Source organism: Panthera onca, chromosome A1, assembly GCF_046562875.1.
Source record: "Panthera onca isolate mPanOnc1 chromosome A1, mPanOnc1 haplotype 2, whole genome shotgun sequence".
NCBI classification, from domain to species: Eukaryota; Metazoa; Chordata; class Mammalia; order Carnivora; family Felidae; genus Panthera; species Panthera onca.
Window position 1 is genome coordinate 96362172 of NC_138339.1, and position 24173 is coordinate 96386344.

Sequence of the window (24173 nt, forward strand, 5' to 3'; positions counted from 1 at the left end):
TGCTTCCTTCTGGTGTTATTTACCTTATTCCTATATCACTTGTATTCCCTCTGAACTGAAAGTGAAATCTAAAGACTTGTTTAGATTCTACTCAGGGACTTTTGGCTGCTATACCATCACTGATGATGCAGTGTTTCTAATTCTATGTCACAACAGGAAACTCCTGATGTCTGATGATCTTGTTGCAGGACTCTTTACCTCAATACCCGGAGTTTGTTGTCCCACCACTTTGAAGAACGAAGAGGTAAACACAGAATAAAATGAGCAGCAGGCAAAAGTTTATTGGAGTATAAGATTAGAAAGTAGGAGTAGCATGACATCTCTCTTTACTGAGAGGGGGGTGTTTGAAAGTTAATGCCCAGGGGGTGCCTGGGTGGCTCAGTCGGTTAAGCATCTGACTTCGGCTCAGGTCATGATCTCGCGGTCCGTGAGTTCAAGCCCCGCATCAGGCTCTGTGCTGATAGCTCAGAGCCTGCAGCCTGTTGCAAATTCTGTGTCTCCCTCTCTCTCTGACCCTCCCCCGTTCATGCTGTCTCTCCCTGTCTCAAAAATAAATAAAAGTTAAAAAAAAAAAAAAAAGAAAGTAAATGCCCAGGACAAAAGGCAAGGGATTTTCTTTTTTAAGGTTTTGGTTGGCACCTCCCTTCCCTTCCCCCTTATTCCTTCTCCCCTGTTTCTTCTCAGGTCCTATCCTTATTGTCTAGGTAACTCTAAATGCCAAGTCATTTCTTTTTGATTGGCTCATTTCCGTTGTATGAGGCATGGTTTATGGCCAAATCAGTCCTTGTGGGTCATGTTTTTTTTTTTTTTTTTTTACATTTTTTTATTTTTGAGAAACAGAGTGAGACAAACCGTGAACGGGGGAGGGGCAGAGAGAGTAGGAGACACAGAATCGGAAGCAGGCTTCAGGCTCTGAGCAAGCGGTCAGCACAGAGCCCGATGCGGGGCTCGAACCCACGAACCGTGAGATCATGACCTGATCCGAAGTCGGACGCTCAACCGACTGAGCCACCCAGGCGCCCCTGGGTCATATGTTTTATGGTCTAACTAAAGATAGGTCTTTTGTCAAATTCCTGAGGGAAACCTGAGGGGGAGTAGGTGGTGTCCGTTAAATTCTTAAGAGGAAACTTACGCCCTAGGGGTTTTGCTGTGGTCAGATGCTCCCAGCATTGTTCTAAAATATGTTTTTCCCCACCCAGGAACCTCAGGTCCTAACTTTTCCCTCTCTGCCTATTTTATCCTATATTTTTCCTATCAATATTTATCCTCTTGCAATTAGAAATCTTGATATAAATTTTGTTAGTTTTTCTCTTTTTAAGTTTATTTATTTACTTATTTTTGAGAGAAAGGGAGAGCATGGCAGAGAGAGGGAGAGATAGAGAATCCCAAGCTGGCTCTGCACTGGCAGCGTGGAGCCCTACACGGGGCTCAAACTCACAAACCTTGAGATCATGACCTGAGCTGAAACTGAGTTGGACAGTTGGACTGACTGAGGCACCCAGGCACCTCAATACAAAGTTTAAAGTTAATTAATTTTTTTGAAAAAGTATTAATAACCACCCTTATTAACACATTAAGATACTAAAAAAAGTATCAGAGAAAAGGAAGTCTTCCCACTACACCATAGTTTTGTTAGGGTAGGCAGTAGGTTAGGTTCTAAAAGGTTACCCGGGGGCTACCAAAGAGGAGGTCATGGGCAGCTATTGGGAAAATCAGAGCTCTGTCCTGGCAGCACTCCACAAGAAGCCAGATCAAGCCAGACAGGCCCAAGATGGTGGGTGCCACGACAGGAAAGAAAGGAAAGTAAGGAAAGAAAGGACACCCCTGCTTCCAAGAAATCCCTGCCCCAGGTAATGAATATTTCATCCCTTAGTTAAAGACTGTCAGTGAAAGATAGAAACCCAAACCCCAAGGCAAGAGTTCTCTCTTTCTTGAGTTCTCCACTCACATCTTAAGAGTGTACTTTTGCTTTCACAGACTTTGTGTTGCGTGTCTGTCCTTGAATTCTTTCTTATGATGACACCTGGCATCTCCCCAGTTCACCTGGCAACAGTTTCAGTCCCTAGTCTCCTTTTCATAGGAGGGAAGGATTCCTCCTGGAAATATCCTCCACAAACACAATAGGAGCACACTTTCATTTAATAGTATATATAGGAGATCTTTCCATTTCAGTACGTGTTGACTTAGCGCATTCTTTTAATGGCTCCATGGTTTATTGTCCTGTAGATGTTCCTTAATTCACTCAACTAATGTTTCATTATGGACATTTTGGTAATTTCCAGATATGCACTTTTGCACAAATAAGAAAATAAATATAGGTTACATTCCTAGAAATGACATTGCTTGTTTAAGAGTGCATGAATTCTTTGCCTTTTTTTTTTTTTTAATGTTTATTTTACTTTTTTTTTTTTTTTTTTTTTTTTTTTAACGTTTTTTATTTATTTTTGGGACAGAGAGAGACAGAGCATGAACGGGGGAGGGGCAGAGAGAGAGGGAGACACAGAATCGGAAACAGGCTCCAGGCTCGGAGCCATCAGCCCAGAGCCTGACGCGGGGCTCGAACTCACGGACCGCGAGATCGTGACCTGGCTGAAGTCGGACGCTTAACCGACTGCGCCACCCAGGCGCCCCTATTTTACTTTTGAGAGAGACAGCATGAGCTGGGGAGGGGCAGAGAGAGAGGGAGAGAGAGAATCCCACGCAGGTTCTATGGTAGAGCCCTGCCTTAAGGAATGTGGTGAAAACCTCAAGACAGGGGAGGGCAATCTGGCTCTATGTGCATATGTGACATTCCTCATAACTCTGTAACATAAATTGCCCAATCAGACTATATGTCTCTATGTTACCATGTACAGGGGACAAAGAGGTAGAAATTGTATAAAAGGTTACATATACCGCCCCCCTACCCCCAAGCTTGGGGCTCAGTATTTTGGGTACAAACCCACTGAGCCTGTGCTGGTACAAATAAAGTTGCTTTCTGGAAAGAAAAGCCTCAGTGTCACGACTCTCTGTATGAACCTCAGTCCCATTACAGTTCCACGGTGACAGCAGCAAGCCTGATGTGAGGCTTAAATCCATGAACCATGAGATCATGACCTGAGCCCAAGTCAGACACTCAATCAACTGAGACACCCAGGTGCCCCAAGAGTATGTGAATTCTAAATTTTAATAGACGTGGTCAATCTTTTCAAACAGTTTGTATTAGTTTACACTTCTACAAAAAGCCTATGTGTGGTAGTGTCTTTTTCACTATGCCCTCATAACCATAAGGTATTATCAATTTTTTGCTTTTTACCAATGGTAAGTAGACAAAGATATTTCATTGTTTTAATATGCATTTATCTAATTCTGAATGTGTTGTATATCTTCGTCAACATTTCATAGGTGAAGGAAATGTATTTCCTAATCTACAGGGTAAGGAAATTCTCTCCTAGTTTATCTAATGTATGCAATATTTGTGGCAGGATATTAGCATTCAGATTGCTTTAATCTGTAAATTTATTACCCCTTTCCCTTTTCCTGCACTGCAAAGATATAAGGCAAATATTTTCCTACCTTCAATAAAGATGTCTTTTAGGAAAATGAACCTCATTTTTCTCTTGATTTTGGTCTACAGTCCTATTATAACCCTTAGAGCAAGAGGAAAAGAGGGTTTCTCTGAAAACCTTATAATGTGTGGGCATTGAGGGAAATGGGGAGGAGGCCATATGATGTGCAAGTGGGCGGGGCAGGAGCTGAGAATTGATCCCCAGAAGTTGCCCAGCAAGGGAGAGGATCTGCTGCCTGGGGAAGGAAGAGTCAAGTTGGTCCTGCCAGGTACCACGTTATGAGATAATGTGTCAATGTTCAGAGCTGTCTGAACTCTTGGCCAGTGCCTGCAGACCCACTGCCTGGAACCTCACCTCTACCAGGTGCACTGTGCTTCCTGGGACAGCTGATTCACATATCCTATCCTACACTGGAATAGTGATTGTCAAGCAATGGTGATGATGCTAGTGCTGACCCCAAGCTTTGCTTGGCCCCCAGCTGCATACATCTCCCTCTCATAATTCTTGCAAGTGCAAGAAAATGCGGTGAAATGGAGTTCTGGATGCCAGTCTCATAGGTGAGCCCCACCTTCACGTTATCTGCATGCATGGGGAGAGGGTTGAACTAAGATAGCTCAAGACCCAGTCCTGCAATGGCAGTTATTAATCCTTGTTACACATTATTCCCATTTGACTTCATTTTTGTTTATAAAGTATTTTGGGGTTTGTGCATACATTTAAATTTTTTGTTTGGTAAAATTTATGTTTTTCTTCTTTTATGGATTTATGTTTAAAATGTAGATCAAGCATGAACTTGTTTTAAGAGTTTCAACTTTTTCTTTCCATATGATTGACCAAATATCCATCATTACTAAACAATCCAGCTTTTCCTCACTAACCTGAAATGCCCTCTTTATCGTACATTAACTTCCATTGATCTTTTTTTAAAAAAAAGTATTTATTTTTGAGAGAGAGAGCGAGCATGAGCAGAGGGGAGCAGAGAGAGGGAGAGACAGAATCCCATGCTGTCAGCACAGAGCCTGACGCAGAGCTTGAACTCACAAACCATGAGATCATGACCTGAGCTGAAATCAAGAGTCAGGCGCTTAACCACTCAGGCACCCCAGATCTTTATTTTTTTTAATGCACATATCCACCTATGTTACATATAGCGATTATTTGGCAAGGCTACACCTTCCTCACTACCTATCTTTTTCTAATTTTCCCATAACCCCTATTTTTTTCCCCCTAATATGAACCTGAGAGTTTGCATGTCTATTTCCCCTCAATCCTGCTGATATTTTTCACTGGGATTATACAGCATTTATTAATCAATTTAGAACAACTATGCCTCTTACAATATCGTGTCTTTCTCTTTATAAGCACGTATAGATTTATTCGTATTTATGTATATTTGGTCTATAGACCACAGTTATTAATCTGCAAAGTAGATGAATGACTTTCCTCTTCCTAAAAGCCTAAATGGACTGCTCTTAGCATATATGGTTCTTAAGTGATTTTTAGTTGTTACAGACTGAGGGACCCAGGTTTAATGTCACCTCTTTACCACCTACCATATATAATTCATGTTTATTTGTTACATTGCTTCTAAACCATATGGCCTGAAACAAAATGAAGGTTTTAATTGTATGGATGTAGACCCAAGGAAGGGGCTTACAGTGAAAGATAGCTCCCCTTCCAGATGTAGCCTCTCAGTTCTTGCTTTTTGCCTGATGCCATCCACTTTCCTTTTCACATAAACTTCATCTGTCAAACAAGCTGTTGTCCAAGCATCCACTCCTGGAGTGTGGTGTTCAGGACCAGGCACTAAATTTATGCAGAGGCTTTGATGCTGGAGTGTGGCCAGAAGAGAGTCACAATGAGGATGAAGGGATTGGAAACAAAGTCACGTAATTATATTACACTACACAGTGTACACTGAGTGCTTACTATATTCCAGACACTGTTCCTGTCTCAATCCTAACTGTTCACTCAATCCTCATAGTACTCCAATGAGGATGGTTCTATTGTTATCCTCATTTAACAGAGGAGAAAATTAAGACAGAAAAGTTAACTGTCCACTATCACAGTGCTAGTATGGCAAGGCACATCTTACAAGTCTATGCCTTTGGTTGGAGGAAATGAGGAGGAGTAAGTCTAAGGAAGCGTGACACTTACCTTTAAATTTTTGAAGAGCTATCACATGGAAGAGACCACCCATTTGTTTATAGTCCCAGAGACTAACATGTGGACAAACAGGCAAAAGTTGTTGATAAGTAGGTTTCCGGTTAATGAATACAATAATTTGCAAAGAATGAAATATATCTTAAGAAAGAATATGTGATCTTGCACGGTAGTGAGTTACTACTGGGAAAGTCCAAACAGAGACTGGCTGGTCCTGGTTGGGGATGCCAGCAAAATATTCAGGCACATATTTAGTGATTTTTATTAGTCATCCTCAAGGACCCCCAAGGCCTTGAGATGATGGTAAATGGTTCACCTTTTAATTTTCAGCATGCTGGGGTTATGTATTATGGGTAGAGTGGCAACATTTTATTTATTTATTTATAGAAGGAGAGAGTGGGAGCAGGGGAGGCACGGGGTGGGGGGGTGGGTGGGACAGAAGGTCCCAAGCAGGCTCCAGACTGACAGCAGAGAGCCTGATGTGGGGCTCGAACTCACCAACTATGAGATCATGATCTGAGCTGAAGTTGGATGCTAACTCACTGAGCCATCCAGGTGCCCTAAAATGGCAACATTTTAATGAGTTCCAGGTTATCTACTTTACAGAAATAGGATTGAAAGGCTGATTCATATTAAGCAAAGCTGATAAAAATACATGAAACTTCACAACAGAAAAATTTGGATAAAAATCTGATAAAAGCAGCCACTGTGCACGTGATAGAGGTTGTGAAGTATAGTAGTTGTGAACATGGATCCCAGAGCCACACATGTAGGTTCAAATCCCAGTTCTGTCGTTTACTAACTGTGTGACCTCAGGCAAGTTAACTTAGCTCTAGTTTCCTCCTACATAAATTACTGTGTTAAAACCATGATCTCATTATTTAATCCCTGTAAAGGACAAATGAATGTGGATGAATGGATACACAGATAGATAGATAGATAAAGTGTGAGAACAAGAGTGAAGCAATAGCCTGGAACATAATAAGGAATAAATGTTTGCTATTATTTTCCAAAGAATGTCCATGATGTTTTAAATATTCAAACACTATCACAGGTACATTATTTTTAATTTTACTAATTGTCACAAATTGATACATTGTTTTGGAAAAAGCAGAGAGATATTGGCACATGGCAACTAACACAAACATAAATCAAGAAAATATTAGACCAAGATAGATTAGAACAGACTTTCTCAAAAGTCTTCTAAAACCGTTGATTTATTTTTACTCATTTTAACAATCAAAAATAAGAATTTCATTGAGCATCTATTATTATGCCTAGCACAGTGCTAAATACTTTAAGGAAAAATATATGAAGCACAGCAAATTGTCCTTGTCTTTAAGTAATTTATAATTTAGCTGTTTGTGATCATAAAGACACATTTAAGAACATTCTAGATCCTAACACCTTTTTTGTTTTTAAGGACCTAACACCTTTAAGTAAAATCATTTTTGAAAATAATCACTTACTTCAATAACCCTGCCATTGCTCAAAACATTTTTTGCTTCACTTCCTTGGGATTGCCCTTGGAGTCATCATACAAATCATGTAAGAGAAGAAGACTCATTGTTGTCCCATCTTCCTCAAGCACCTAGCTTGGTTGCCTGAATGAATCAATAGGTTTGGTGTTCAGTGACTTCTGGTTATTTTAAAATCTCAAATTCACCCTAAAAACAAGTTTCGCTATTATTCTTTTTTTTAACGTTTATTTTTGAAATAGAAAGAACCCAAGTGGAGTAGGGACAGACACTTGAGATGGGCAGAAGATCTGAAGTGGGCTCTGCACTGACAACAGAGAGCCCGATGTGGGGCTCGAATTCAAGAACCATGAGAGCCAAAACCAGATGCTTAACTGACTGAACGACTCAGGTGCACCACGTGTTGCTATTCTTGATGACCTTCCAAAGAATGTAGCACAGCATTACTGGACAGTAAGGAGCTGGAGGACCTCTATGCAGAGGCCCTTTCCCATCACCTCTGCATCTGCTGCAGCATCCAGCTGGGTGTTTGTCCACAGTGGGAGCATAAGATGTGTATGTTGGATGGAACCCAGGGGCCAGCAGCACATTAGCTGTTCAGCAACTGGAGACAGCAAGGTGGGCTGGGGGTAAAGGCGGGGAACAGTTCCAGATGGGGGCGGAGGGGGGCTTCCTTCTGTTCTGTTATTCTGAAACAGCACTACTCCTTAGACGTCCGGCTGTGACAGTGAAGGACAGAAAGGTCTGCCCGAAGCTGGCAGCAGATTTTCCCAATACTCCCTTCTGGCCCTGTGTTTAAAAAAAAATAATTAAAAAATGCGTACCTGTTTCATAAGTCTAATATGTGTGTATATATATATATATATATATATGTGAATATAAAATAAATTAGTACGTATGCATGTATGTATTTGCCAAATACACATAGGCTTGGTAGATGATCAGGCAGAACTTCAGTTTCAACACACAGACTGAAAAACTATGTCCATCAATGCTTTTCTCACATTTCTATCAAAAACAATCACTGGGTTTCACAGCACCTCTCAGAAAAAGAATATGTGTTTAAATTTTACATGTTTTGGTGAACTACATGTATTCTGAACTTTCTAGCAGGGTCCTAGCTCTACTCAATAGTTTTATATAATGACAAATATATGAAGACGGGGTTTTAAAAAAATGGTTATTTATTTTGTGTGTGTGTGTGTGTGTGTGAGAGAGAGAGAGAGAGAGAGAGAGCACAAGCAGGAGAGGGGCAGGGAGAGAGAGGGAGAGGTTGTAAGCAGGCTTCACATGGTCAGTGCAGAGCCTGACGCAGGGCTCCAACCCATGAAGTGTGAGGTCATGACCTGAGCTGAAATTAAGAGTTGGCCGCTTAATTGACTGAGCCACCCAGGCGCCCCAAAGCTGGTTTTTAATGTAAAAACACAGTGTAAGTCTTCAAAAGTAACCAGAAACCGAATACAAATTATTTTGTTAATATTTGTTCTTGTTTTTAGACAAAGAAAGAAGCGTACAAAGGTTCCTGGTCACAGACCTTTGTAGTAAATATATTTATACAGTTTTTTCCACTTTATTTACGAAGCAATGAATATATTGACATTTTTTGGATGATGAAAATGTCAGAAATCTGGGATGTCTATGGGTTTTGGTGTAATCACAAATTGTTGTGAACATCAATATGTTTGGGAGTTCAAGGTACAAGGAATGTCTGGCTTTGTTCTACAGAAAAATGTTTTCTCTTTACCTGGTAATGAATTTTAAGGATCCCTAGATAATAATTAAAGTAAGCCATATCTCACTTATCTGAACTATTTTAATCATTGCCAAAGTTTGCTCTCCTCATCTTTTAATTATATTTGTATTACTTTGTTCTAAGTATGATACCTATAAAATCAATTTTCTCTGATAAGCATCCATATCTCCCAGAAGAAGTGTTTGGCTAAATGATTTCTTGCCTGTTTTTACAATCTAAATAAATTTACGCTAGGGATGTTGTTTCAGGTAAAAAATGAAGAGTGTTCTAAATCCCACTGAAGGGGCGCCTGGGTGGCTCAGTCAGTTAAGTGGCCATCTCTGGATTTCGGCTCAGGTCATGATCTCATGGTTTGTGAGATCGAGCCCTGCATTGGGCTCTGCACTGACAGTGTGGAGCCTTCTTGGGATTCTCTCTCTCCCTTGCTCTCTGCCCCTCCCCTGCTCGCGCGTGCACACATACTCTCTTTCTCTCAAATAAATAAATAAATAAATAAATAAACATTAAAAAAATCCCGCCGAAATGCATAAAGAAATAAAAAATGGGTTAAATACATAACAGCACTGAAGAAAGACGAGGAGACAGCAGAGACTTTGGTTTCTAAAAGAGGGAAACGGGATGGCATTGTATAGAGATAGACGAGCGAGAGTCAGAGATGCAGTGATTCATAACACAACAGTCATTCAAGAGGTCCTCAGAAAAATGTCTTCAATAACAAAGTGCATTGACAAAAAGCATGATTTGTAACAATTTATAACAAATAGTATAATTTAGAACTTGGAAGACCTTAGAGAAAGTAAAGGCCTGTTATTCATCTTTCAACAATGACAAAGGAAGTTAATTAGAAGTTCCTAGAAAACCAAATGTTGTACAAAGAAAGTCACAGTCTAAGTATGAAACAAATTAAAATATGGCATACATGTGCACTACAGATGAAATGAAATATGACAGAAGGGAATTGATTTGAGCTTGATGCTTGGAACATTCTCCCACAAGAGGCTCAAGTGTCTTTAAAAAAAAATTTTTTTTTTACGTTTATTTATTTTTGAGACAGAAAGAGACAGAGCATGAACGGGGGAGGGTCAGAGAGAGGGAGACACAGAGTCTGAAACAGGCTCCAGGCTCTGAGCTGTCAGCACAGAGCCCGACGCGGGGCTCGAACTCACGGACCGTGAGATCATGACCTGAGCCAAGGTTGGCCGCCCAACCGACTGAGCCACCCAGGCGCCCCTCAAGTGTCTTAAAACAGAATTATTTCTCTTTCTCCATAGTTCCATGCTTATGTCTTGGTTCTAAGTGAACATTTAGAAAATCATTAATGTATCAGGATATTAGACTGGAAATCTTATTGGCAGCACCAAGATATGGCAGACATGAGGTATCAAGGTCATAAGACAGACACTCTGCAGAAGTTTCAAAGGAGGTGGCCAAGAGCCAGTCCCATGGCTCACCTGACTCTACCCTGGACAATCTAGCTCACAGACCAAAGGGCCAGCTTCTCTGATTGAGAGCAAAGAGGGTGCCATTAAATTGGGATCAGACCACACTCTCATAGTTTGTTTGCATGAGGGAAGAGTGAAAGTTCCTCCAGTCAGTTGTGGCCCCCAAGTGAAAGAGAGCCAGCCTGGAGGTGTTGAAAATCCGGAGGTATTTAGAATCACCAGGAAGGACGATGAGACCTCTGAAACAGGGTGTTATTTGGAGTGACCTGCTGAAAAAGCCAGGATCTGAAGGGGGAAGTGGCAGTGAGAGAAAGCGATGCCTGTGGCATCCCAGGGGAAGGCTGTGAGGAACCATGGCAGTGCTCAGGAAGACCTGTCAGGTCCAGAAAATGCAGTCTTCCTGTTAGGCTGCTGGGCAAGGAGGAACAGTTAAGTCCCCTTTCCATCCTCTCTCTTCTCCCTTTCAATCTGAAGAGGTCAGGAATCATGGTTAGCAAGACGGGAAGGGAGGATTGAAAGCCTAAGAGAGAAAGAGAAGGACCAGCCTGACTTTCCCTAGTTTCCTGCCTATTGAAGGCAACCAATGGAAAACAGGAGGAGATGTAAGCTTCATGTGTTCCAAGTTTTGATTTTACATGGAACTGTACACTTTAATTACTGAATTAAGACTGTGTGTGCTAAATAAAGTGGTCGCAGGGCTTTCTATTGCCTAAGACTACCCAACAAAGTCCTGGGGCATGTCTGTATTTTTAAATAGGGACAGAGGAAAGAATGAGCAGGTTTAAAGAGACAGAGGGAGACAAAAATAAAGTTGCACTCTGATTATTACATTTCATGAATCCCGTTTGTTTAGTATGACAATTACAATAATAGTGTAAATGTTATTTACTAGATTTACATTTTTTTAAAGTTTATTTATTTTGAGATAGAGAGTGTGCAAGTGGGGAAGGGGCAGAGAGAGAGAGCAAGAGAGACGGAATCCCAAGCAGGCTCCGCATCGCCAGTGCAGAGCTTGGCACAGGCCTCAAACTCATGAACCATGAGATCATGACCTGAGCGACATCGGACACTTAACCGACAGAGCCACCCAGGCACCCAGATTTACAGCATCGAGCAGAAATCAATGATGTAACTGTCATGGAACACCTTAAAGAAGCCAAGCGGTAGATGAGGGAGAGAGAGTAGAGGGGAGCAGAAAGAGTTAATTGTTTAAAAAAAAAATTTTTTAATGTTTGTTTATTTTTGAGAGAGGGAGAGATGGAGCACGAGCTGGGGAGGGGCAAAGAGCAAGAGAGACACAGAATCTGAAGCAGGCTCCAGGCTCTGAGCTGTCAGCACAGAGTCCGATGCGGGGCTCAAACTCACAAACCATGAGATCATGACCTGAGCCTAAGTTGGATGCTCAACCAACTGAGCCACCCAGGTGCCCCAAGTTAATTCTTGTTTTGCAAAGTGGAATTAAGAGATACTGCTTTATGGCAGTGGATTAAGAAATAGATGGCTAAATAGAAAATTCAAATTTATAAAGGTAACCAAAAGAAGAAATAAAAATGTAATACATCAAAATTGGGAAAAGTAGATCAGGGAGAAAAGGGGAATATTCTGTGATTTAAATGCCTCAGTTTTTTAAAGGGTTAGCAGTAATTACAGCTTAAAATTGCTAAACCAGAAATAAGGTCTAAGATTTCAAAACACAAGGGAGGGAGACAGAGGATCTGAAGCAGACTCCATGCTGACAGCAGAGAGCCCAACATGGGGCACAAAGTCACAAACCTGTGAGATCATGACCTGAGCCGAAGTCAGATGCTCCACTGACTGAGCCACCCAGGAGCCTCTAGTTTTAATTTTATATACTTGTATATTTTTTCAATTTTTACTGCATGCATAGTGTTTCTAACAATAAATAAAATGAGATTCGAGCAAAATAGTAATGTCAATTAGAAAATTCCTACCTGGCTCTAATCCAGGGTTTGGTGTGCATATTGAAACTGCTTCCCCAACTCCCATGTTTGTCAGAAGCAGGAGGCCAAAAGCCCCTTTCTGGGGCCAGCTCCTCTGCAATCGCCCTGATGTGGTAGGGTTCAAATCCACAGCACCCGCCAATGTACCTGACCCCGAGTTTGTAGGCCTCTCTGGCATATTTCTGAATATCCCATCTGGTTGCAGCTCTGGGCTCCAGTCCTGCAACACAACCATCACAGCATTGCTGTTACTGTCCTTGTATTCAAATCACAGGTGCTCTGATGGGCATTTTTTACAATTAGAAAATCACGAACTTTAGATTCTGCTCATTTTTCATTAACATTGAACGTTTTTGTCTTATGCGGTCTCTATTTGTAAGACCGTACCATAGCTATTTATTATGGCCGTTTCCATGCTGTCAGCACAAGAAAACGCAAGGACCTCTAATATGTGGCTGGGCTTACCAGAGGGATATTCTGGGAGATCCACAAACCCTCCTTTGCCACAGTCCGGTGTATGGAAGCCTAGGGACTGCACCATCAGATGCGCCTCCAACCCTGCAGCCTATAGGCCCGCCTTCATGAGTTTCATCGTCTTCAAGCTGGTGCTGGGTCCAAATCGGCAGTTCACGCCCACAATTGCAGCCCCTAGGCAAAGAAATAAAGGACTTATATATTTTATTTATTTTATTTTTTAGTAGTTGGAAATTGCCTTAGAAATTAGCTATCCTTCTCCACCGCCTAAGTTTTAGAAATAAGGAAACCAATTCCAGTTAATTCTGTTAGCAATGAACTGCTCTCACAATATTAAGCAACCTTTGTTAAATTTTATAAACAATAGCTGAACTGCTAATCACACGATGCATCCAAATTACCTGCCTTCACCAGCTTAACGGCACATTCTCCAGGTGACACACCATGCGTGTCTCCGTCTGGGCCTATGCACATGGTAGCTGCCACAGGTTTACCCAACGCTTTTAAGACTTCCACAGCCCACACGGCTTCTTCGGCATGCTCAAAATACTAAGAGAAATTTCACCATTTCTATTGGTCCAAATGTAAAGCAGATTTTGAAAGGTGGAATGCAAATGTTGCCAAATAGTTATAAAAATAAATAAATATATGCGGTAAAACTTGCTAGGAACAGGTATTTAGCAGACTAAAGAATACTTTTTTTTTTAAAGTTTATTTATTTATTTTGAGGGAGAGAGAGAGAGAGCTCGTGCGAGCAGGGGAGAAACAGAGAGAGAGAGAGGGAGAGAGAATCCTAAGCAGGCTCTGTGCTCAACACAGAGTCCAACACGTCACTTGATCCCATGACCCTGGGATCGTGACCTGAGCCAAAATCAAGAGTTGGACATTCAACCAACTGAGCTACCCAGGCACCCCTAAAGAATGCTTTTCTAAAGTACACATTTTAATTCCTTTAACAATAATATATAGATTTTCATTCGGGGATCATTGATTCAGCAAGATGATGACTGTTAGGAAAAAAACAGAAGCAAAAACCACAAAGGTTTTTAAAGTAATTGAGTATTTAAATTCATAATTTTGAAGGAATTTTATTAATAAACTCTTTTATGGAACTGGGGTAATCTCCAAAAAAAATTATGAATAGTGTATTATGCTTAATACTTCAAAGTGATTTTATATTCACTTCTAGTTAGACGTTCATAAGTGCTCCATGAAGTAGGGAGAAATATGATTTCTGCCTGGCGAAAACGCTGAGGCACAGAGCAGCGAGGAATAGCTACCCAGTTTCTTTGCCGAGGGTGGACAAGACACCTTGTCTGGTAAACCCAGGCCATTTGCAGGGGTGCTTCCCAGGAATCTCTTTAAGGGCCATCATTGAAAAGCTGACCTTAAGTAAGTCAAGAAAAGTCAGCAAAAATCTCCCTGTCTTCTTCCTTCTTGACTTAGATTCTGCAGAATCAGTGTGTGGGGAATGGCAGAGGGAGTCCACAGAGAGGTTCTTGCAAAACAAACTGGTGTCCTCATCCATCTGGAGAACCTATCAGGTGGGGTTGGTGACCGTCTCTGCAGATGATTCTTGCCAGGTGTGTCTGTCAGGCTTGGCTGGCCCTGAGCCTTAGGAAGGTTGACCAAGCAAGGTCTTCAATAGGTTCAGAGAGTGGTTAGGGAAATAGCGGTTGGGAGGCTATTGTCCTTGTTGAGGGTAGAGATTTGGGTTGAGAGCTTGACTTTACACGGTAACAAAGGTGGGAAATGGGGAATGAGGGCTTTTTTTTTTTTTAATGTTTATTTATTTTTGAGAGAGAGAGAGAGCGCAAGCCAGGCAGGGGCAGAGAGAGGGGATCCAAAGTGTGCTCTGTGCGGACAGCAGTGAGCCCAATGTGGGCTTGAACTCATGAACTTTGAGATCATGACCTGAGCCGAAGTCAGATGCTCAACCAGCTGAGCCATCCAGGTGCCCCGGGAATGAGGGCTTTTTAATTTTTGGAAGTGGAAGGAAGAGAATGTTCTCGGCCTTCATGTCCAATCAATGATCAATTCTTATTGATTTTTTCTTCAAAATATCACTCACATATCATAGCTAGAGGGAAAGCCGAGGGATTGGGGTAAGCACAGCATGAACAGAGGAGGGCAACGAAACTACTTGGTACTGAGTATTGTTAGTGGGGCCTGCATGAGCCCGAGCAACCATCTACCTCCTAAGCTTTGCTCTCTCACAGCCTCTAGCCCATGCACACAGCCCCTTCCTGCCCTGCCCCTCCCACAGGAGAGACTGCTTCCTGAATCACCGTCCCCTTCTCACCCAACATTGCATGGTCCCCTGTGAGTCAGCTGCTACAACCACCCAAAAGAACACGAAGGCTACAGGTAGGCCTGTCCTGGGTCTGCCCTTTGGCTTCACACAGAACCTAGCACACAATTGAGAGGATGTTTGCCTTGATTACAGTGCATTTAAACAAACCTTTGACCCTGTACCCTGAGGAAACGAGGGCACAAAGCAATCCAATACCCTCCTGAAAGCTGAAGACTATGCAGTTGTATTTGTCAAAATAGTGTTTCCCTAAAACACGAGACTTACCTCGGCAATCAAGAAGTCCACATTTTTCCTGGCAAAAACATCTAGCTGGCGTTGAAAGAGTTGTTTAACTCTAGCTTCATCCTTGTGGTGTGTGTACGCCGATGTCTGGCAGATCCCCCCCTGCCACCAAAGCGTCACCTTTTCCAGCCACTTCCCTGGCAAGGTCACAGGCAGCGGCGTTCACATCTTCCCACTGAAGTTGGAGAGCAAGAGTTCAGATGGTGAGCCTGGCGTTTTAGAGGTAAAATATTACAAATAACCAAAGGGGCAATGAGCAAGTAAGACGAGTTCAAGGTATGGCGTAAAATGCACGTTGGGAAGACCAGCAGAGTTGGATACCTTCTCCTCTACTACCAGTGAGCTTATAGTTCCATGACTGGACTTGCCACACTGGATCTTAGTAAATGTTTGTTTGCCTCCCTCACTTGACTGTGAGCCACTTAGGAATCGGGTCTGTGGCTTTCTTTCATCTTTGTTTCAAGCATAGAGATTGGACTATAGCAGGTACTCAAGAAATGCTGGTTGGTTGAATACATGGGCATGAACATTTGCAAGTATTAACACTTTTCACGTATGGAATATCTCACAATACTTCCGCATTCTTCTCCGTATCTACTTTTCTCAACGACCCTATGCATTTAAGCATAAATTATCTCTATTTGCAGAGAGAAAACCAATGCTCCCTGCAGTCAAGTGTCTTGCCCAAAGTCACACACCCAACAGATGGCAAAGTTGAGTATCAAACCCAATTCTTCTCATTCCTAGGCCAGTGCCATATTCCCAAGGACCACCCTGTCTCCAGATGGACAAGTCAGAAGAGAAGACAGTGAAATAAGGGAAAAAGGCATCTATAAAATAATAGCACAGAAGGATGACCATGTCCTTCCAATGGCCAATTCCTTCCCAGTCCTATCCTCCCCACATACCCCAGCTAAAGAGGCAGAAAAAAAAGCTCATTTATTTAGTATATATTCATTTACATAATAATTAATTCTTTAATAGACATTTTGTGTGGAGTTTGTAGCAAAGTATAGTAACACATCAGGTCAATTCCATAGCTTCCCGTCAAGAGGTTACTTTTTTTTTTTTTTTAAACGTTTATTTATTTTTGAGACAGAGGGAGAGAGAGCATGAACAGGGGAGGGTCAGAGAAAGAGGGAGACACAGAATCTGAAACAGGCTCCAGGCTCCAAGCCATCAGCACGGAGTCCTATGCGGGGCACGAACCCACGGACCGCAAGATCATGACCTGAGCTGAAGTCGGACACCCAACAGACTGAGCCACCCAGGCTCCCCAAGAGGTTACTTTTATTACAGATGATCCCTGACACTTTCCTCCTCCCTCCCTTCACACCTGCCCCCACACCAAAATTACCTTGCTCTCTATATTGTCCTCACTGGCAGAAAAGGTGAAAGTCTGCATGACATTTGATCCTGCTCTCAAGAATTCCATGTGAAGTTGACGAACTACAAGGTAGATTTTGAATTAAAATTAAGAAGATAAAAACCATAGGAGCTTTCATTTATAGCAAAAGTAGCTTACCCACTCACATCTCTTTTAATCAGACACATTTCAAACCTTGTACTTATAAAAAATTGCAGATTACGGTCAGTAGAATTCAAGGACAGAACAAGGCAGAGTCAATACCAAACTGGGGCTATTTGGAGTAGCCTCATGTTGCCCTGTCGATGGCCCTCAACAGCCTGGTGCAGTCGCAGGCAGAGATTAAGGCCTGGTTGGCCAACTGCCCCCTCAATCTTTTGGTCTAGAGAGGGTTTATTCATTTGCCTGTGTTGTGAGGGATGTGGCTGGTCTACTTATAGTCAGCACTGGGAGCCCTCAAAAAAGGATGAGGAAATTCTCAAATTGGACAGAGTGTATGTGGGTTGTGCCCCCATCAAACTGATTCAACAGCAAGCGGCTGCTAAGGTGCCATCAGAGAGCTTTGGTTGGCCTATCAGAACACCCTTTCCTTCTCTCTCTTCATCCTTGTTATTTCAACACTTTCTGGTTTAGCAGAAGAATCTTCTAAAATGAAGAACAGGGGCACCTGGGTGGCTCATTTGGTTGTGTTTGACTCTTGATTTTGACTCAGGTCATAACCCCAGGTTTGTGAGATCAAGCCCCTCGTCGGGTTCTGGGCTGACAGCATGAAGCCCACTTGGGACTCTGTTTCTCCCTCTCTCTTTGCCCCTCCCCTGCTTGCATGTGCTTGCACCACGTGCTCTCTCTTTCTCAAAATAAATAAACTTAAAAAAAATAAATAAAATGAAGAACAAGTTTTCCTTGGGCCAGATGAAAACTTCATGCTAAGCACCAGAGAAATAAAACCTGGTCCCACCACATAACTCTGGGTGTTGGATGAAACAATGCAAATGCCATCAGGGACTTAGGACACGTGGGACCCTTCACACCGGTTAACTCACAAGTCCTGACAACTAGCCCATCTCACACCTTCATGTGGCATGGATCAAGAAACTGACCCTTGGGAAAGTCAAATGACTTGTCCAAGGTCACACGGCTGGTCGGCAGAAGAACCAGGACAGGATCCCAGGCTTCTCAGATACACCGTGCATATATGAATAAAATCAGAGCAAACTGAAAGTTCCGTTCCCAGCTTGTATCCATTTCATTCTTTCACTTTATCTTCCCCTTTAATTTAGGACCTTGCTCTCAATAAAGAGTAAAAACAGAATTAAAGCTCCAGTTTTGATGTTACTCACCAATCCCATCCCAGTTTCTACCTCCAGCTCTTATTGTTTTTTGGGTTTTTTTTTCTAGCTAAGGGGATGAGGTGAAACTGTTTATTTCTTCACACCCCTCTCCCCCAGCAACCCCCAAATGTCTACTCTCTATGCTCTGTTAATCTGGTGGTTACCATTAATCATCTTTACCAAACACGGTTCTAGTATAATAAGCAAATTAGCCAGAAGGATTAACGTGAAGCCATAACACATGAGGTTCAGGAAACTCTTGACTATCCACAAGGTGAATATTCATGGAACAAATATTAAGGTGTATAATTTAACACCTCCTATGTATGAAGATGCAAGCGTGTGGTGGTGGGTGGGGGGGAGGGAGAGGACATTTTATTCTATGTGCTTCAGCCATGTACTGTCACCGTCCACATCTTGGTGATTCTGGCAAGGGAAACAGTCCTTAGAAAACACTGAGAATTATTCCTTTATATTCTCTCAGTCAGATTTAAGCAAACTGTCACCCAGATAAACGCCGTCGGGGCTGCTGGCACTGACCTGCATTGGGATATTCCACCACCGCTTCTGGAGTCCAGAGCCCCGCCTTCACGTAGCCCCTCTTCTCCAGAGTTAGGAGAAAGCTGCCGTCTCCAACCACAACCTCCCCATTCTCCAGACGTTCCAAAATACCCTGAAGAAAAGAAAGAAAAATCACCCAAGATGCCTCTTTTTTTTTTTTTTTTTTTTTCCTTAAAGCAGTTTCCAATTTTAGGAAAGGTGGTCCTATGTTCTTATAGATCCAGTTCTGTCAAAATCCTCAATGTCTAACAATATTCTAGAAAGACTGAGTATACTATATTTCCTGGACATTCCAGGTACTTGTGTTGTGCAAAGTGCTGTGACTGTTTTTTCTCAAATAATGTTTGCGCTGAGTCAAATTATAGTGAAAGTGCTGATTCTGCGATATACTGTTTTCTCAACATGTTTGTGGCAGACACTGATAGTTGCCTAATTAGTATGTATTTCCTCTTCTCTTCTTTGTTAATGTATTTCATTTGGGGAGACAATGTCCTCAACTCAAAAAAAATTCTCTGGCAGAGGGGCAGTGCACGCCTGAGTGGCTCAGTCGGTTAAGCGTTTGACTTCAGCTCAGGTCATGATCTAGCAGTTTGTGGGTTTGAGTCCTACATTGAGCTCTGTGCTGACAGCTTAGAGCCTGGAGCCTGCTTCGGATTTTGTGTCTCCCTTTCTCTCTGCCCCCTCCTACTCCCTCTCTTTCTCTCTCTCTCAAACATAAACAAACATTGAAAGAAAATTTATTAAAAAAATTCTTAGGACGCCTGGGTGGCTCAGTTGGTTAGGCGTCTGACTCTCGGTTCCTGCTCAGATCATGATCTCACAGTTTGTGGGATTGATCCCTGCATTGGGCTCTGCAATGACAGCATGGAACCTGTTTGGGATTCTCTCTCTCCATCTCTCTCTGCCCCCCCGGCTCACACTCTATCTTGCTCTCTCTCAAAATAAATAAATAAACAAAAAAAAATTCTCGGGCTCCCTTCCGCTGGGGGGAGGTGGGTATATTACATAGAGCTGGCCAATGAGACATGGGCAGAAGCCAGTTAAAGATTTCTGGCAAAGTTTTGCTTTCCTGATATAGATGGGCACTCTCTTCCATTGTGGCACTTTTTCTCTTTCCTGACTAGAATGTCAATATAAGCCCTAGAGGTATACCAGTCATCCTGCAGCCATGCCATTGAAAGTCACACACTAAGGCAGGTGGAGCCGACTAACAGTTGCTGTCACTCACAGCCACAGGGTTTTTGTTTTTGTTTTTTTTTTAAATTTTTTTTTTTAATGTTTTATTTATTTTTGAGACAGAGAGAGAGAGAGCATGAACGGGGGAGGGGCAGAGAGAGAGGGAGACACAGAACCAGAAGCAGGCTCCAGGCTCTGAGCCATCAGCCCAGAGCCCGACGCGGGGCTGGGACTCACGGACCGCGAGATCGTGACCTGAGCCAAAGTCGGACGCTTAACCGACTGAGCCACCCAGGCGCCCCCACAGCCGCAGGGTTTTAATGGCATCTTTGCGTAGCTGCAGCAGTCATGGATTGTTAGGCCTCACGTTAGGGGAGAAAACTAGCCTCTTTTTTTTTGCATAAACCACTAAACATAATCCTAAGGGGCAGAAAGTTTCATAACTATGCCCCTACATTTTCCAGCATGTTCATATATGTTTTCATTTGGTACTCCCGACAACGCTGTGAGCTAGGCAGGGCAGATGGTTTTTATTCCCATTTTATAAATGAGGAAACTGAGGTTCAACGAGACTAAGTGACTTGTCCAAGATCACAGAGCTAAGAAAGATTACAAAGCTAAAGTGGACTTCAGATCTTCTAAATTCCTAATCTACTCTCTTTCTAATCCCACTTTTCTGTTTGGCCCACCCATACTTGAATAAAAGGCTGTATCCAGAGCAGTTCTCCAAGGGCTTACAGTTTCCATTGTCTAAAATGTGCCTCCCCCAAATACCCGCCTCCCCCAAATACCTGCATGGCTCACCGTCACATGCCTTCAGGGCTTTGGTCAAGGGTCATCTTTTCAGGGAGGCATTCCCTGACCATCCTATAGGAAAACTGCAAACACTCCCATGGTGACCCCTACTCCTCTTGTAAAGATTGCATTAGCTGAAGATACAATCTTTTACTGAAAATACAAGGCCAGTTCACTTCAGCCCTGTCTACAGCTAGACACACAGCAATGCATGAGTGGGAGAGAAATGCCTCCAGTTGCCCCTTCTAACCAGCCATATCTGCAGCCCAGGAAGGTACATTAGAAAGAGTTGCAGTGGAGGCCGCCATATCTAGAACATCTCCATTTTTGTGTGGAGGGAAGTGAAATGGAATACAAACTGTGTTAGCTATATTAACCATAAACACTGCTTTGACTCTGGTTATTTTTTCCATATTTTATATCTAAAGATGAATTTTAGTTGAATGTGGAAGAACTGTTAATATTTATTATGATTCTCACCTAGTTCTCTATTCCTTCCAAAATATGCAATTTGCTCTTTCAATGTTGTACTTTTGAAACATAAAAAAAGACTTCAGCTTTAAATTTTCATGAGAACTTTCCACATGCCAGGTACAGTTCCAGGCAAGAGGGATAAACATTGGACTAAGACAAGGTCCCTGCCCTCGAGAAACTCAAAGTCTGCCCACTCGGGGGAAGGCTGATGGGTCAAAAAATCATCACAACGTATGTAAGAAAGAAATGCTGCAGAGGAATACAGAACAGAAAATCAGAGGTATAGTCATCTGTATAAAATCTCATCTTGGAAATCTAACACTTCAATTATAAGCTAAGATTCAAATTTAATAGTATACACCAAACAATTCTAGAGGGGAAAAACACTGGCATACAGTTTAGGTGTTATAGGTTAGTATCTCACCTACCACATTCAACCTGTCTCGGGGTTATGCCAAGTGTATCTATTTAACACTTCTTAGATACATACCTACATCCTACTGTCCCTGGATTATTGAAATGGCCTCCAATTCGCTCCCACAGCCCACTCTGTTGTATCTTCCACTGCTGCAGACCAAAGCCTTGCCTGTCTGACTCTTACTTGTGATTACTTCCTCCTTTGTGTTCTGCTTCAGGTCAAACACCCTCCATTCCTGCATCTGTCACCTGTAGCTACAGTATCTGGTTACTTACCTGTCCCCTCTGTTTGGCTTTAAAATGCTTGAGGCTCAGGTGACAAATCTCATTTGTCTGTATCCCTACCACCTCATACAGCACCTAACAAAGAGTAGGCTCTTAACAAACCATGCCAAGAGTCAGCAGACAGATAAGATTTTTGAAACTGTCACTTGTGTCTTATGTGCTACAAGTTTAGTCCTGAGGAGAGAGAGAGAGAAAAAAAAATGACACTCTTTAACAGAAAATTAGCTAGCTAGGGTTTTAAGAAAATTATAGTGCCTATTTTGATTGTAATCTTCATGATAACAAGTTAAGCCATTTTGATCTGTTATCTAGATGTTTGTCCAAAATTTTAAATTTTGCCAGTTTTCTTAAAAAGCCATTAGCAAAATAGCTATATTATCAAGACTTGAATTCAGAGCACCTTTAAGCCTCTCCTTCACTGCTCTATCTACCACCCTAGTTAATTACTACACCAGCTGATCTAAAGACAGCTCCAGAATGACAGGGGACTCTGTAAAATAAAGAGCAATGTAAATTAATTTGCAGTACATTTATATTTTCATTCCATCCTCCCTTTCAGTTTGGCAGTGAATCTGCCTTGGATCTGGTAGTGAGCTCTGAGAGGCATTTATGCTTCCTTGTTGCAGATATCAGTATCTAGACTTCTGGATTTAAGGTATGGCTTCAGGGCACCTCTGATCAGACAGATGAGTAGACCAACTTCATTCACCCTCGGCCAGATGCTGCCAGAGATCCAATATGCCTGAAGTTGCCACTAGGACTGCTCTTGGGGATTAATGAAGCGATTGGAAGTGTCCCCTGTGGCAACTAAATGAATTCTTAAAATGTGCCTGTTGGCTGACAGGAGAGGTGAGATTAGCTGCTTCCCACTAACATTTTAACTCCCAGGTACACATTAACATGGTTATCATACGATAACCTTGGCGTTGCAAGAGCAGAGGCTGGGAAGAAATTGAACAGGGACAGCATATTTTAAAAACCTTTTAAAAAGTGAGCCAAAGGTGAACACAGTAATACAGAAAATTTAGAGAAAGAAATCAGCACAATGTCTTTATCTTTTATTAAGCTCATTTACTTCAATGCCCATATTTTACTTTTATAAAACATATCCAAAGATTTTTTTTTAATTGTTAAAGTCATATTCCACATCTTACGCAACTATTACCATTATTATTTCTTTCCTTTCACTGCATATATAAATATTTACATAATTGGGGTCGGTCTGTATAGTATAACTCCTTTTGTAACTTAACTATTGTCAAAGCAGTTTGCTTGTTCTCATACTTAGCTTCTTAATTGGCTGCCTAATAACTTATTAAGTGGATGCACCTATATTTAGGGAGCGCACCATCATTGGGCATCTTGATTGTTGCTAATTTTTTAGGAGAAAAAGATCAGTGGTGCATACTTACATGCCTATATAGCTTCTCCCTTCCCCCTCTGAGTTTCAGGGCACAGCTGGGTTGCTTTGAGGGATCCTGGAGATGTTCTGCGTCCAAGTTCATGCCTTTCCTAATTTTGTCACCCCTTCTCCTCACCAAGAAACGTTGGGGGGTGGGGGGACAAAGCTGACACTTGGTGAACAGAGAGGGAAAGAGGCCTAGAGAAGGAACCAGAAAGCCGGTCCTACTGAAAAGGCTAGGCAGAACGCCGCTACCCCACTAACCTGCGCACTTCCCCACCCGCCCCCACTCCGCGGTGGGGGTCTGGGAGCATCTTGCACCCCTGGTTTCAGGCCAGCCCATCAGTTGCAGGGCCAGGCTGCTACCCTTCCCAAAACGCCAAAGAACCAAGCTCTGGGGCTAGTTGAGCCCAAGACCTGAGGTAGGCTGAGGGTAGAAAATGTGAGCGCGGCGCCTGAGTCCGGAGCTAGACTTCAAATCCCCGCTCCACCCTGGACTAGATGGGTGACCTTGAGCTAGTGGCCTTTCTGGGCCTCAGTTTCCTCACCTGAAAAATGGGAATAATTGTGCGCAGTCCGCGAAGTGTGGGGCACCGAGTCCGGGCTCAGTAAATTATCTAATCCTCACGCCAAGGCGGTATTGTCGCCCCGGGCAAGTGGCGATCGCGTATACTGAGACACAGAGCCCTCCAGGTGCCGGGCCAGGGCTGCAGAGCTCATTCAAGGGTTGAAGTGGGGTCTCAACTCAGGCGCCGGGAGCCTCGCGGCCGGGAGCGCTGAGTACCTCGCCGACTCCCGGAAACTCACCTTTTTGGCCCTGGGGCCTCCGGCCGGTGCCATCTCGCCGCGGCTGTGCGGCCGCCGGGTCCGCGAGAGCGCGCCAAGCTCTGGAACCCGCCCCTCGCCCGGGGGAGGGTCCCCCAGCAGAGCCGCCGGCCCCGCTGCCCCAGG

At 42.8% G+C, this 24173-nt stretch overlaps 1 protein-coding gene across 1 annotated transcript; it reads right to left on the reverse strand.

Annotated features, from left to right (window-relative positions):
- Positions 1–6766: 6766 nt before the first annotated feature.
- LOC132681238 (S-methylmethionine--homocysteine S-methyltransferase BHMT2) lies at positions 6767–24135 on the reverse strand. The gene is given in 9 exon segments (XM_060635480.3): positions 6767–7978; positions 12337–12565; positions 12811–12993; positions 13221–13368; positions 15398–15517; positions 15519–15590; positions 16773–16864; positions 18653–18785; positions 24030–24135. Coding segments are annotated over 9 exon segments (1092 nt in total). The 5' UTR covers positions 24063–24135; the 3' UTR covers positions 6767–7896.
- Positions 24136–24173: the final 38 nt, after the last annotated feature.